General features: G+C 47.6%; 6 protein-coding genes across 6 annotated transcripts; 3 read left to right on the top strand and 3 right to left on the bottom strand.

Annotated features, from left to right (window-relative positions):
- Window positions 1–567: 567 nt before the first annotated feature.
- On the bottom strand, window positions 568–2847 carry N7529_007061 (uncharacterized protein; the record flags this gene model as incomplete). The annotated part of the gene is made up of 1 exon (XM_057242588.1): window positions 568–2847. The coding sequence occupies one exon, from the start codon at window positions 2845–2847 to the stop codon at window positions 568–570; it is 2280 nt and encodes a 759-aa protein (XP_057097947.1).
- A 1203-nt stretch (window positions 2848–4050) lies between these two features.
- Window positions 4051–4335, bottom strand: N7529_007060 (Chitin synthase; the record flags this gene model as incomplete). Its single annotated transcript, XM_057242587.1, has 1 exon — window positions 4051–4335. The coding sequence occupies one exon, from the start codon at window positions 4333–4335 to the stop codon at window positions 4051–4053; it is 285 nt and encodes a 94-aa protein (XP_057097946.1).
- Window positions 4336–6445: 2110 nt separating this feature from the next.
- N7529_007059 (uncharacterized protein) lies at window positions 6446–6820 on the top strand (the record flags this gene model as incomplete). The annotated part of the gene is made up of 1 exon (XM_057242586.1): window positions 6446–6820. One exon carries the CDS (start codon window positions 6446–6448, stop codon window positions 6818–6820), a length of 375 nt encoding a protein of 124 aa, XP_057097945.1.
- Window positions 6821–7000: 180 nt separating this feature from the next.
- N7529_007058 (uncharacterized protein) lies at window positions 7001–8639 on the bottom strand (the record flags this gene model as incomplete). Its single annotated transcript, XM_057242585.1, has 2 exons — window positions 7001–8223; window positions 8273–8639. Coding segments are annotated over 2 exons (1590 nt in total), but the record flags the coding sequence as incomplete, so codon positions are not given.
- A 1880-nt stretch (window positions 8640–10519) lies between these two features.
- N7529_007057 (uncharacterized protein) lies at window positions 10520–12928 on the top strand (the record flags this gene model as incomplete). The annotated part of the gene is made up of 2 exons (XM_057242584.1): window positions 10520–10794; window positions 11536–12928. 2 exons carry the CDS (start codon window positions 10520–10522, stop codon window positions 12926–12928), a joined length of 1668 nt encoding a protein of 555 aa, XP_057097943.1.
- Window positions 12929–14736: 1808 nt separating this feature from the next.
- On the top strand, window positions 14737–15159 carry N7529_007056 (uncharacterized protein; the record flags this gene model as incomplete). Its single annotated transcript, XM_057242583.1, has 1 exon — window positions 14737–15159. The coding sequence occupies one exon, from the start codon at window positions 14737–14739 to the stop codon at window positions 15157–15159; it is 423 nt and encodes a 140-aa protein (XP_057097942.1).
- Window positions 15160–15201: the final 42 nt, after the last annotated feature.

Raw genomic sequence — 15201 nt, 5'->3', positions numbered from 1 at the left:
TTAGGTATTGCGACACCGAACAGCGAAGCGCCTGATTTCGAATGTAGCTAGCGGCATGAATTCCAACGCGCTCACCAACTGTTGACTCTCTTAGCTTTCCATCAGCAAAAGACGATGAGCTTACGCTGTACCTCGAGAGTGATGAGTGATGAATAATATTTCAAACAACGCTTGTTCTTTTGTTAATCATCCTGATAGCAACGGCTCCAATTGCTCCGCGGAAAATTTGGAAGAGAATGAATACAAGTTTCGAGCACTCGCAAAAATGGCACCCGATGTGTACAAAATCCTACCATCATCCAAGACCTCATGTTGTTTATGTATGCGTCAAGGTTCGAGGCAGAGGAGGAAGATTTTGCCCTCTGAAGCAGTAATTTTGAGGAACAACAAGCGCTTGATGAATAAGCAGACGCTCAACAGCTCCAAGATAAAAGAAAGAGGAACCAGTCTGAGCGTAATGGCCAACTAAGTACCTGTCTGCATTGTATCCGATATTTTATGTGGTGTCTCAGCTAGACAAATGCGCGATGGCAGGACACATTGCGACAACGTTCATTGGACTCTCACTCATTTTGTCCAACCTCGCAACTCCTGCACTGCCCTGTTTGTTTCTCTCGCAAACCTTGTCTCAAGGAGCAATTTATCAAGCCCATCACGGGATACCCTTTTTCGTTTGCGATTTGGTGAGATCATTCGCAGAACGGGCCGCAAACTAAGGATTTCCGCCCTTTCAAAGTCAAAAAAGACAACCTTTTTGCTTTCTGCATTGTAGAACCAATTCCGAGGAGCTGGATCCCTGTGGACAACGTTGAGGCGGTGCATCTGCGAGAGTGACTCTTTCATCTTGGCTATTAAGCAATCTTGACTCATTTCTTTGAGTGCCAGGTCGAGAGGCTGTCCACCCGGACTCAATAACATCATGTGCTTGAGATACGCGATACCGTCGTAGCTGTACGGATGAGCCAAGTCAATGCTTCCGAGGTGGAGAGGAATGTATATGCCCTGAATTGGACGCAGTCTGGCGTATACAGTAGCTTCATGCCGAAAGTGTTCCGCAAATTCTGGTACAGTGCATTTTGCAGGCACAGTATATCCGTGTGATGATAGCGTAACTTTCAAAAGAGCACCTCGAGAACCGTGTATACCCAGCACTTCGCAATCTGCATTAACGGTCTCAGATAATTGACGCTGCAACCGTTTGATGAAAGCTGTTGCATTTATGACATGGCGCGTTTTTCCATGATCGATAACATTGGGGCAAGTCTGATCTAACTCGCCCCCTTTCATCATTCCACCTAGACACTTTAATGTGCAGTAATACCGATGGTTCTCTCCCGAGGAGGGCCCATGAGTAGCTGATGCGGGTGCTGAATGGGTCGACGGTGGCTGTCTTCGTCCGATGTCCTGATAGATCCGTGGATTTCGGCTCGGCGTATCGGGGTCAGAATGATCGTCGTAAGTATCACCCTGTGTGCCGCTTGGTCGGCAAGCACCAAGGCTGGATTTGTTTCGCCTGCAACGTAGTTGTACCGGAGACATTCGAAGAAACCCATTCGTCCGCGGAGGACGATACTCGGAAGTCGGCACCTCCTCATCCGGGATACTGTCTAAAATATCCGCAATTACAACTTCCCACTTGGGTAATGAGTTGATTGCGTGCTGCCTCCAGGCTTGGTTCCGAGGCCGCAATTTAAGCGCCTGGAGAGTGAAAGCGAGAGATTGCCCCACGGCGGTCAAATGCAGACGATTAGGGCCGTCCGAATGGGGATCCCAGCCCGTGAATTCCCCAACATCTCCCTTGGGAACCGAGAGGTGGTACAAAAGCGTCCCAGGTTCTTCCCCAATTCGCAGATAGATATCAGCTTCGCCAGTACTCAGCACTCCCATTTCCGTCCCAGCACGAACCATGTAGTCGTGTGGCTGCACGAGAAGCCCAGCAATCGCACGACGGAACCGAGCTTTGGAAGTTTCGTCTTCTTTTTGCTCAACCACTTCATCGATGTCCATATCCTCCAACCCTTCGTAAATGTGGCCTAGTGTCACCTTGTGCGGAGATTTGTATTCCTTGATATAAGCTGCAACGCGATGGATCGATTCAGACGATTGACTGGGAATGTTGTAAACGCAGAACTGATCGGCACGAGGCCTGTTGTTTCGCGCTGGAGGCGGAGTTCGCGGGCCACGCGTCGCTGCGATGCTTGATGCACTTTGTTCCCGGGCAGCTAAACGTGGTGAACGCCGTCGTGGCCGACCACGAATATCAATATTCTGCATTCCCTCCTCAAGTTCCCATTCGGGGCTCAAAGTATTGGAGTGGTTCTCAAATCGTATCGACCCTCTCAACCCAAATGTTTGTCGCAGTGTTGGATCACGGTAGAGTTCTTCGATGATTTTCGAAACGTGGTCCTCAACGGTTTGGCGAAGAAAATGGTTAAGGTCAAGTTCTGAGCCAACAAGCTGTCGCCGAATGCTTTCTCCTGTTTCTTCGAGGGTGTGGAGAGAAGTGAACAGTCTGTCTTCGACGAGCGAAGAGTCCATCAGCAATCGCCAAATCTCTTCTTGTTCTTTCTCGAAAGAGTCCCAGGCTTTGAGTTTCCTGGGGCGAATTTTGTTGGTCGCATTAGAGGGATCCCCACGCGTGGATTGTGTCTTATCCTGCTGAACTCCAAGACCGAGGAAGAGGTGCTTATGAAGACCGTCGAGAAATGTGGGAAGGCTGCTCTTAGACGTCCTCTCCCTATCTTCCCTTCGAAGACGTTGTTCTTCTGCTAAATTTTCCCTATCCTCTCTCCGGAGGCGTTGCTCCTTTTCAAGAAGGCGTCGTAGCTTGTCAACCTCGGTGGACATTTTGAATTTAAAGTGTTGCCAAAGACATTTCCGACGTGCGGGGGTCCTTGTTTTGTCCTTGTCTAGTTCTTGTTTACCTTACGCGTGGCTCACGTGATTATCACGTGATATACCCCTGTCTTGAGTCATGACTCGTGAGCTTTTCACTTCCCCGCCTCTCCTATCTCATTCAGCGCACCCGGGCGGCAATTCACTCGGGATTCAAAGGATTCAAGCGGCAGATTTCTTCTGTCGAGTAGGCGTCGCCTTTTGGTGCTCCGCCCACTCGACCGGCTCCCTCGGCGGGAGCCCGCGAATCTATCACGGTTTAATCCGACCTTCAGTATGATTTTGCGGTCCTCGCGAAGCTCATTTCAGGCACTCCGGGAGACTACGTGCGGCTGCTTCAGGCCCCTAGATCACTCTTGCATGAAGCGAGCCACGGTGTTCTCCCAAAATTGACTGGTGGTTCGGTATATTGTTCTATACCATGCACAGACACAGAGATTGTGTTTAACTTACTCAAACTTGCCGGAAATGGGCTCTACATAGGATGGGTTCAACAAAATCAGCACCCGCTGACAAAGGCAGCGCGGCGTGGCTGATAGACACTCCGGCCCCTGCAGGCCTTTGAACGGTAGAATCAAGCGAGGCAGTTGGCATGTTCGGCAAAGTGAGAGATTACATGGCGGATATCGCAAAAAGACTAGGCTCCGCACCCTAAAATAGGGGATATCGATGCTATGAGTCGAAAAAAGCGATCATTAACGGCAACTTGGCTACACTCTCGGCCCTCTACTTCATGGACGGGCAAAAGTCCTACCATAAATTCTTTTGATGGCCTGAGTCATGCCCTCACTACATGTACTACTCCGTTCTCCGTTTTCTCCGGGTTGCAATTTGCGTTCACATGAGGTGGTTCTCGTGCTGCGGCGCAAGCGGTGGCTTCTTTTACTATTAAGTCATCTCTTGGATATTTAGTGAAGCTCTTGAAAAAACCATAATGGTCAACTATGAGAGAGTAGGGAAGAGCTTCATCTTTGGGAGCCAGAGAAGTAAAAGCTTACTGGAATCAATTTCTCTGCAGTTGAAAAATAGGTTTTATCGAGTCGAACAACCCCATGCCGATGTTCTTATCATTCCTCCCAAGTTCGTGGATGAAAACGCCAAAGATAACAACAGAAGATGAGGGGAATTCCAACTCAAAGTGAACAAAATCGCAATCTACTTGCGCCAGAACATAGCTTTATTGACCGCGCGACCAGCAGACCATTGAGCCTCAGAAAGCTTATCCTTAATCGATGTACCACCACCGTAGCGCACAGGACGAGCCGCACTTTTATTAGACTCGGAAGTCGCACCGACACTCGATCCACCGTAGGAGCTAGGGGCGAAATTGCTCATATTACCGGCATCGAACTTCGTCGTTGCTTCAACAATCTTGTGAACAAGGTGGAGGATAGCGTAGGCAGTTGAGCCGATAGCACGAATACCAGCGAGAACAGCCATGTGTCCGCAACTTCTCCACGCGAATCTTCGAACGTACTACCCCGGAGCTCCCTCGTCACGATAGTCGATGCTTTATCTTCGAGACATTATCGTTCAGTATTTATTTTATCCAATCGCACATCACTTTTTCGAGTGCGTTGTCGTCAGTCGCGTCTTTGGGACCATTTCAACAATTCTAACAAAATCAGGATCCTCCTCGCGATGCTGACCTTCTTGCTTATTTCCTTCATTTCTTGCGAATACTGGAACTCAGTCGCTGTCTGTGATAGAAGGTTACAACATTTCCTAAACTTATGCAAAAAATACCTTTGCATCTATCGCTGCTACTGTACCTACATCAAATCTCATTGTCTCAATTTTACTAGTCTTGCCTTGGGTGTATGCTCAACCATGGGTGAAATGTTATCTTCGGCGCAACGGGAGATCGCTACTGAGAAGTGCTGCAGACAGGTGGAAGTGGACTTGTACAGCTACAACAAGGTTTTCGGGACTCATACGTATGGAGCTTCGATTTGGGCTAAAGACAAGAGGTCATATCGGAAACGGAGAAGAAAAGTCTACTAATGGCATTCGCCGCCAGCCAGACGCGTCGCCGTTATCAACTCAATTACCGAAATCTCGAGCCAGAGTCTAGGCTAGACAGCAGTTGGACCACAGCGCATAATTCTTCGTCTATGGATGATACAGATATGGCTTTTGTTCGCGCTTGACGCTCAGATGATGAACCCAGAATCATAGCAGGCACCTCAAACCACTACTGAGAGGTGTGCAATATGGCCGGCGATGTTTCCCAATTTACTTGATAGCGACCGGACCCTACTTATACCGGTGTACTCTTCAACTTATGAGCCACAACATGAAAACACACAAAAAAATCATAGCCTCCCATTAGCTCTCGGATTCGTGCGTTATATTTACCAAATTAACCTCTGACAGACCCGCTTCGATGTCGCTGCAGTGCCGGCCCGGCCAATGGCTTTACGAATACCAAAAATCGGATGGTCAACAGGCGATTAGGTAGTGCAAATATGTTTCAGCTTCTATTTTTTTTAACCTAACTGTCATGCGCAATCTCCCGCCGACCTTTGTATACATACTCGACTAGGACTTTAGGACTGGCTGGGTAGCCGGGAACAGTGGTGACCAGGGAGTCGCCGTCGGTCTATGTACTAGAGTTTGCGTGCATTGGAGGGTCACGCCTACGTATCTTTGACGTGTGGGAACGCGGACATACCATGGATTAAACAAATACATACTGGGAAATGGCTATCCTGGCCAAGAGTAACATTTCGTTATGGCTGGAGGAAAAGTAGGATTTGCTGACAGAAAATGCTGCGGGCTGGTAATTCAAAAGGTTTATTAGCCAGATGCTGAGGGGGGGGTGTGATTCGACGGGGTAGTTAACCTAGTCAACTAATTTCTATGCAAACAATTTTTTGTACAGTTATTCAACCGGCCTGGCCTCACAATTTGGTTTATTTGGTAACATTGAGATCTTAGAGAATTGTGATGGTGTGCGAAACGAGTAACTACAAACAACTGTCTACTTCAAACCTCGGCTGAGCAGATCGTTCATTTCATCGGATCTACACTCCACTCTCCCTGCCATCACTTAATTACCTGTTTATTATTATGTATGCAATCAACTTTTCAATTGACTTTACCAGCCATCCGCATTTTCCTGCCAAAAATCAACTTTCTGACTTTCCAGCCACTTTGTTGACTCCCTGCTTTTGTGTTTTATTCCTTTAAATTTGTCTCTCTGTGTATTTTGTTCATTCGAACCGTGTTATCTAGGCAACCTCGGCATACTGCTCGTACGGTACACCCCTCCCTTTTTCATTCAATAATGAAAATGTCTCCTGAGATAGTAAGATCCCAGAGACAAAAGTGACTGGTGCAACATAGTCCAGTGTCGTTTTGAGAGTGGTTGATTTATGGTGATCAGCTGACCCACTTATTGGCCAAGGTATTTTTTTCTAGCTGAACATTACAACATTTAATCATGAAGGGAAGTAGACAACGGGTAAAAAATCGCACATTTTGGTAATCTCGTCTTACCAGAACCACCAGAAGCGATGCCTTCAATGATCTGTTCCATTGCAAGAATATGCGGTTGTTCGGCAGTCCCAATCCTCCCACAATCCCTCCCAGTCCACCACCAAGCATTACTCCTGTGAAGCTGGACGCCCTTTGTGACCACCTCGCCGAAACACCCGGCCTAAATATCGAAGAGATGGCTAACTTCCTATGGGACGAGTTCAACATATCACCGTCGTCATCCAGCATCCAACGTGGTCTTTCTCGGGCTGGCTATACCAGAAAAAAGCTCAGCAGAAAGCCATTACGGGCGCAGTGGCGCCTGACAAGTTGCTTTCTGTTCATCCTCAGCTCATCCATGAGTATTGATTTTCAACACCACATCCCCAGCGACAAGACAAAATGCATTATCTTCGGACAGTGGAAATTGAACTTCGCCCTCTAGCTGCCGCACATCAACAACAGAACATGTCTCACTCAAATATCCGATACTGTCGGGTGTGAACCTTTCGATATAATACCTCAGCGGGCTTTTCCTAGCTGTGGAGGCTGGTTCATCCTGGAGGCCAAGATGAATTTCAACAGATTCAGTGATAATAAGATGAAAAGGTCTGTTGTATTTCACAAAATTGTAGACTGGTTCTCCCTCAAGCAGGTAAACGGTATCAATGGAATTACCGGATGCAGTCTCATTGCTTGAAAGTCGGCTGATTGACAATGAAGGGCCACATTTAGGTGGATCATCGGACAAAGTAAAAGACGACGGGGCAATTGAAGAAATATGTCCTTCTGGGCTCTCTGACACCGGCTCTGGCATACTCATCGTTGTTCCCGAAGCCGATGAGGTAAGAATATTGCTTTCATTAGGACACGGATGAACAGACAGCTTCCCCTGAGCCAAACCTAATGAAACATTGTGCTGAAGACTTTCAATAAGACTTTTATTGAGTCTCTGCTGAATGACTCTAAATTGTGGCAGACTCGGGAGCCTCCAGCCGGGATAAAGCCGATTATGGGCTCTCGGGGTATGCATTCGTTCGTATAGTTGAATGAAAGTGTTGCAGAGAAAGCAAGCGTCTTTGCTTGAACTAACCACTCGTGGAAACAAATTAAGGGCTTGTAGTTCGCAAAAAGCGATGATTTGAATTTCTGCGTGGATTTTGGGTGCTGAAAGAGCCTTTTGGGCTCCTTCATACCTGGCTTGAGCAGCCTTTTCATCAATTCTCAAATTGCGGCACAATTGAGACAAACTATGTTTTTGCCCTTTAGCGAATCCATGCCTGGATAAACATGAAGATAGTTCAGAAAGCTCGCTGGAATTTGTTTGACTTTCGAATGCCTTTTGGGGTAGGCTTGCTAGTTGAATTTTCATATTACGGACCAGTGGAAATTCCTTTGCTGTTCGATACAGTTGTCCGGCGGCTCCCCAGTATCTTGAGACCTTTCTGATGATGTTCAATAAACTGGATCTTGAGCACGGATCCATGTCATGATTCGAGATAAGATCTAGTAAATCGTAAAAGCGTGGTGCTGTTTGTTGCAAGTGATGTATTCCTTCCACAAGATCACCCAGCTCATCCGAATTTTGGTGCCTCATCCATCGATCAACTAGTTGTATGACCTTGTTCGCCTCTGAGATGAATGATGAGGATGTAAGTGATAAGCCTTTGCCGTGAAGTTTCTGAGAATCAATCCGTCGAATACTAAATATGGCCTCCTGCAGTAGATCTTGAACGGGCCTCTTATTTGCCTTCCGCTCGAGTCGTAACCGGCATAGTACCCGCGGTGAGCACATTGAGATGACTGACGCAAAAATCTCCCTTTGGACCTCAGATTTCTCTACAACTTCTGAAAATTGTCAAAGTTCATCCTTAGATGCAAATTGGTAAGTACTGACCATATTTTGAATCATGAAGTACGTGGAAAATTTCTTCAAACCTGCTTTTCATCTTTTGTAGAAGGTCATCTCCATCAGCATAGGTTCTTTTGTTGATTGCTAGGATGACATTCAAATTTGTTCCAGGTGAGTTTTGCTCTACACAAACTGCAGGTATATGATCCCATCCATCCTTAGTTTTTGCCAGGAATGCAAGAACTTCGGTTAGCCCACGCTCTTTTGAAAAAGGCAAAACATAATTTCCTTGCTCGACTGACGACTGATTAATTTCATTTCGGACGACTGGGGCAGGAACCTGATAAAAGAAGGAGCTGAGAGCTATATGCTCAGCACACACTGTGGCGGGGTCTTGGCTTGTCTTAGCCATGAAATTCGACGATCGAAGAACATTGCCTGGGTCAGGGCGGAGCACTTTATAGGGGGAGAGGGAAACTCTGAATTTATAAGCTGACGGGAGGCACCTGGAGTTTTACAAATAGATGAAGCTCGCGCTTGTTACACACTTTCACGCACGATAAGATGGGGTCCTCTTTGGCATAGATTAGGGGCAGAATTAGGCCCGCCTAGACCCTGCAGCTTATGTATCGCCGAGGCGTTGGTGAGGGGTCACACGAGATGCAAACTACCACACCGTACTTATGAGTCTAGTTGGAATACCATATCCTGAAATGAATGTTGGGTGGGTGGGGGTGAGATGAGAAATTGAGATCGATGATTTTGATTTATCAAGCTTGGTCTCGATAAGGAGTTGGCCAATGAGGATAGAGGGTTGCCGAGGTTTGGCCAGAATCAGTCACACTTTACAGGGGGCCAGCTGAGTACATTCGCTTCTCCTGCGGCCTCCACAAATTTGAGGGAGAATGAAGGGGACATGCACGGTTCAAAACAATGGCAAATTCCTGCGGATGTGCTTAGTCAACCGTCGCTGCATTCAGCTATCTCAGCTATTGAAGACGGGATTGGTGAGTAGCTTATTATAAAGTATAGCTTTGATAGGTGTAATGTTGGTACCACGTTATGTAGATCCTCTTTGTTACTTGTTAGAACGATCATGCGGCACTGAGGAGGCGGATGATTTTGCCTGGGGGTTTGACGGCTGGTGGAGGGCCGGAAGTTTTAGGTGTGTTGTATAGTAAATATAATCAGGTGGAGATGGCGATTTGAGGCTATATTCAGGTAAGAGTGGTTTCGGGTACGCCGAGAGATAACGCGTTAGTGTCCATGGGAGAATCCGATTTCGAGATCTACTGTATGATGGGGACTGTATCAAAAAGAGCTGACTGTAGACGCGAATATATCAAAGGCTGGGACGTTGTGGTTGATACTATTGCGATATAACTTTATTGTGTTGTGTGCCGGATGGGAGCTAATGCCAGACGGATGGCGGACTTACACACGGGGCTTCCTCAGCCCTTGCCGAAGACATACAGAACACGGCAACGATCAGCGGGCCAGACCAGGAGACACGCACGCGTGGAAGATGACCAGGCTCTCACGGCCTTGCCAGGTGATGAACCAGTTGTAGCCTTATATTAAAGAGCATAGAAGAAAAGTGATTAAGATCGTCACCGCTGCTATCATAATCAAAGCCATACATGAAGTGGAAAATGGCTTCGATAAAATGTGGATCATGGTCTTTCAACTGGAATGTATTGTCGGTCGTTTCCTGATATCTAGGTTAGAGTTCAGGATAATCGATGAAAATCCTGCACCATGGGGCAGGGCGCAAACGGTGCTTCAGCCAAGTCACTTTCTCTCCTTCTGCCCAACTAGCGGCTCGTCGGGAGACCGGTAACCAGACTCAATGAAAGGACGCACAATTTTGTACCGAGCGATATTTCTGCAACAAGACCCACGGTCATGGCCTCGATTATGTGGACGTGGATGGTACGCCGCTGTTTGCAAGTGAAAATTTGGAACCATGCCATTCTAATCAGGACGTAAAAGAGGAGGTGGATGAGCAACCTACAGTTGCAGCGCGTGCGAGGAAGCCACGTCACGGGTGCTATATCACATGCATTAGCTATTCTGTGACAAAATCTCGCTGCAAGCAAAGGATGCGCTTTGCAACTCCAAGGAGAAAAGAGTACTTCCAATCAATACAGTAATTAAACTGTAACATACCATTTTGAAAAAAACTCCTCTGCCCCTTGCAGCACCCATTGTCTCTTAATAGTTTTCTTCCCAGTCGATTAACAAATAACTGAACTACAACTTTCCTCTAAGGAAGCACCACTGTCTGACATAATGGATGACTTCAGCATAATTGAGAAGGCTATTGGGGGTGCCAGTTTGCCAGTGGCAGTCAAGGAGTCTAACGACAATGGGACAGTCGACCCTAGCATCACAAAGACGGCCCGGAGCCTGCAGGGCATGGTGAATACCCTCATGTCCGACAGCATAGAGCTTAGGAGGAGACTGAGCACAATTGAAGCCAAAGTGGCAAGTATGGATGCGGTCTTCATCAGGCCCTGGAAGAAGATTAGCGTCACGTTACCCAATGAGAGCACCGTCGGAGACAGGTATGTGGAGCAAGTCAAGAATTTGGACAACGTCATGAGCCGAACGAAACATCCGCGCTGGCTTCATAGCTTGTCCGAGCAGGTTGTATCTACGCGAACACCTATACCGAGGACATTGGATCTTAAGGATCAGATGATAGCCGATCAGCAAGAACAGCGAGAGAGGACGCATGAAGCTGTCGACGACGTTGAAGCTTATGTCGCGGGGCAGACCTGGTCGGTTGATGATTTTCATCATTCTGTCTGTTCTACAGTCGTTCTCGAAATCGGCTTGACAGATGGACTCTTCGTCACTCTTTTCTGGCCCCACCGCCAAGGCCTTAGCGCAGATCAATCATTGAGCGGGCCTCATCAAATTGATGGACATCGAAAAAGGTGCGCAGTATGGTACTGTATTTTGGTATGTAAATTACGAAAGGCTTACGAGATATGGAAAGAATTCCGTAGAAATCTATTGTGGGACTTTGCAAACCATACGGGATGGTCGCCTAGCAACCGGTTCCTGGTCTTCTGCTAGGTGACTTCAGATTTCCTCCATGTGCAGCATCGGTTGTATCCCTTTGCCGGTGATTAATCTTGACAGGTGTTTCTTTGCCGTAGTGAACATCAGCTATTATCGTGGGCAATACATTCTCTCGACCAGGACCCTGTCGCGGACGAACAACAACCTTTTTGGCAGCCAATGGCGTAGGCCGCAACTAATAGTCACTCACCATAAGTCTTTCGCTACAGTTTGCTCAGAGATATGAGGCGAAGTTCTCTCTTTAGCAATGATGATTGTGACGTCCAACATGGTGTAACGTTAGATCCCTGGGACAATACATCGCAATATGCACCAACACCTGGCAATCTCCAACGTTCACCCAACTCCTCGCCCGAACGCACATTTCCTTCCAATCTTGCATCTCCACAAGAAGAGGCTGCGCAAGATAATAGCCTTCCATTACTCCAGTTCGGCGACTGGGAGGAAGGTCGGACTTATGATGAGGATCCACCAGCCTGTATTCACTACTTAATTGAGTGGAAAATTACACTCAATAACAGGACAGTGGCAAAGGATACTGAGCAAGATCTTGTCCTAGCCCCTCGCTTCTACTGGAGGCTCTTTCTGCAGCCAAAGCTGAAAGAGCTGCTTATTCGAAAGTATCCACATCGGAAACTCGAATCGGATGACACCTCTGTTGTGGTTTCAGCCACACGGCAGAAAGGCCTTACCCGGAGATTTGACAGGACCGATGTTGACTGGTCCTCTATAGAGAAACAGCTCTTTGATTGGGGAGATCTCTTTCTTGCTGGCAAGACGCTGAGACTTGGTATCTCGTTCAATTATACAGAGAACACAGTGGGCTCCACCGCCAACCGCACGACGACTGATAAACGAGGTGCTTCTTCTGCCACTCAGCGCATGCTCCAAGAGCGAGACCAACAGATCGGGGCCGAGGAAGAAATATTGGGGGAACCTCCCGCCTGGAAGATGGTATATGCTCTGATGCGCTGTCCTGGGTCTTGTGACTCAGGCCCTCATTGTTGGCAAGATCCTTATGGAAAGAAGCACTACAAGCTGTACCGCGACCAGCTGGAGAGCCTGGTGAAATACGTGCAGTGTGGAGGGCTTTTGCAATCACACGAAGATGTCCCCGGTATGATCCGCGAACAAATATATAGAGCGGAGAGGCAACGGCTTGATAGGCCAAGGTCTAATAACCGTCCTAATGCCGAGTCAAGCTGCCCACCTATTACTATCACGAATGTCCTTCCAGCACAAGCTCCGCAGACAGCCGAGTTACCCGCACTTCCATCTCCAGAGAATGGTACTGCTTCTCCTGTCCATATGCCTGAACTTCATGTCTCAGGCTTTCTTGACGTTGCTGTAAGAGAATACAGTGCCTGGCAGCAGTCACGCTTAGGTGATGAGGAATTGAAGACCGAGGTTAAAAAGGCGTGTGATGTCGCCCTGGATGATGGGTTAGATTTGGCCCAGATTGATGAGGACAAAGACCCTGACTACTTCACGAAGCGCGGTGTCAAGTGGGGTATTGCTCGCCGTTTTGTGAAGGACATTAGGTTTTGGGTTGACAACTATAATGGTTGTGTGGATACGACAGGTAATGTCTCATACGAGAACTGGTTATGACGGTCTGTTTTTTAAGGCGTATATATAATTTGATATATTTGTGGCATAAAGATTAGAGTTCTTCAATCATCAGACCTGCATTTCGGAAATGACCTTCCGCGCTAGAAACCCTTGAACCAATCACGTCAACACACCACTCAAGAAAATTGTCGAAACCTTGGCTTGGATTTACACCATACTCATTCCACTTTCGCTTGATGTACTGCTTGAGCTCGGAAAAGAACTCCTCGATCGGGTTCAAATCCGGTGAATAAGGTGGAAGATAGATCAACCTAACACCGCGATCTAAGCACATTTGCTGGATCTTGTCGGTACGATGGAAAGATGCGTTGTCCATGATCAGAACAGACTTTGGACCAGGCCATCTGGTGCAGTGTTAAAGAAGCTGTTCGATGAAATCCTCGAAGACATCGGCGTCGGTAGAGCCTTAAAAAATGCGTCTCAATACAATTCCATCTTGAGCATACGCAGGTAGTATCTGATAGCGTTTATCCCGGTGGAACTTGGATATTTGAACCGGAGTCACACCGAGAGGAGACCATCCCGTTCGTCTGAACCCAGCCCTTTTATCACAAACTGACTCATCCACAAAGATCAACTGGTATGATTGAAAAGCAGAAATTGTGTGAATATAGTAGTCCCGCAAATCCGCATTTTGTTCTTTCGCAATCTGTCGAGCTGCTTTTTTGGACCAACCCGCTGATGCAAGCGCTCTGCTAATACTTTGAGTCGTCACATGCTTCCCAAACTCGTCCCAGAGAAAGAGAACCATCTCGTCTTGATATAAAGTCGGCTTTTCTTTCAAATGTTCACAGAGAGCTTCCAGCATGGTGGGCGTAATACTTCGTGGGTGTCCGACACCATTTCGGGGGGCTCTAACGTTTCCGAACGCTTGCATGTTGGAGCGGATGTGTACAATTGACTGCCTGCTGCAACCAGCGGCATGGGCCATTTGAGACGTCGTTAGTGAGTTACTCTAAATCATATGATGAATAAACACCAGTTGGGAGGGTTTCAGGTTTGGTGCCATCTTGCTTGCTGGAATATTTTGGGACAGTCTTCCACTGGCGCCAGCAAACAACGGAACCCTGGTCTGGGATGTATCCTGCCGACAAACCTTGCTATGTCAGTCCCTTATCCGGGATAAGGTTCCTCAGGAGTGATGACCGGCACAGGGAATCTATGGTGTCTATGTTGAGGGGAAAAGTGGAGGCCATCTAGGAGATCTTCCGGGAACCAGTTGCTAGGGCAACCCTCTGGGTGTTTGCGAAGACCCACTAATCCGGCCGTCGAACCCGGAGGTCCACCTTGGCGTTGTTATGTTTCCGTAGAATATCATGGAACAAACGTGGGTCTCCGAACCGCGAGTCTAGACACCACGTTCCCTAAGCGATGTGATATGTCTGGGGTGAAGTGCGTTGGTCGTGGGCGGCAGAGCCGTCAACCCAATAAGGGGCGTCTCGGTCCAGAACAAGTCCCCAATACACACTCACAGGTCCCTCGACCGATCTTCCAATTCTCTCAACTGTCCCTTGTTCGTAATATATTATTAAATGCCACTTTGAGCTGAGTTGTTCCGGGCGTGGTTAATCGTTGGATGGTTTTCCTCTTGGGCAGAAGTGAACGGCCCCTTGTGGTAGGCACGTGGCTCATCGGATCGGGCAAGCGCCAACCAGGGTCCAAGTTTGCTCTCAGCCTCACTTTGACGCCTTCCCCTCAAAGAGGGGCATAAGCTCCATTTTGTCTGTCATCCCTTGCGGCATCTTTTTACTTTTGATATTATTCATACTGTGGAAGGCTTTTTTACCATGGAACCTCTTTCGGGTGCAGCAAGTGTTATCGCAGTTATCCAGTTAACCGGAGCTATCGTGCAAATATGTGGGAAATATCTTAACAACGTCAAGAACGCGACGCAGGATATTCAGCGCTTCCAAGAGAAGATCACCGCCCTTGCCCAAGTGCTTCAATCTCTCGATGGGCTGATCCGTGGATCTGATGGCAATGAACTTACTGCTACGCAAGACCTGGTCGACAATATTGTCAAATGCTCCTCAGCACTTACATATTTGAAAGAGAAAATCAATCCGGAAACGACGCAAAGACGGATGAGGAAATGGGGCCTTCGAGCCTTGAAATGGCCGCTCGCACGGTCGGAGGTAGATTCTGCTATCATGGAGCTTGAGTGGTATAAAACAACATTTGCTTTGTCCTTGCAGGTTGATCAAACGTAGGCTGCGGACCATAATCCGGTCTCCAAATTACTCATATCAAGG

Source organism: Penicillium soppii (genome assembly GCF_028829465.1).
Source record: "Penicillium soppii strain IBT 18220 chromosome Unknown utg000005l, whole genome shotgun sequence".
Taxonomy (NCBI): domain Eukaryota; kingdom Fungi; phylum Ascomycota; class Eurotiomycetes; order Eurotiales; family Aspergillaceae; genus Penicillium; species Penicillium soppii.
Note: the sequence above shows the minus strand (reverse complement) of the source record. Positions and strands in the feature narration are given on the sequence as shown.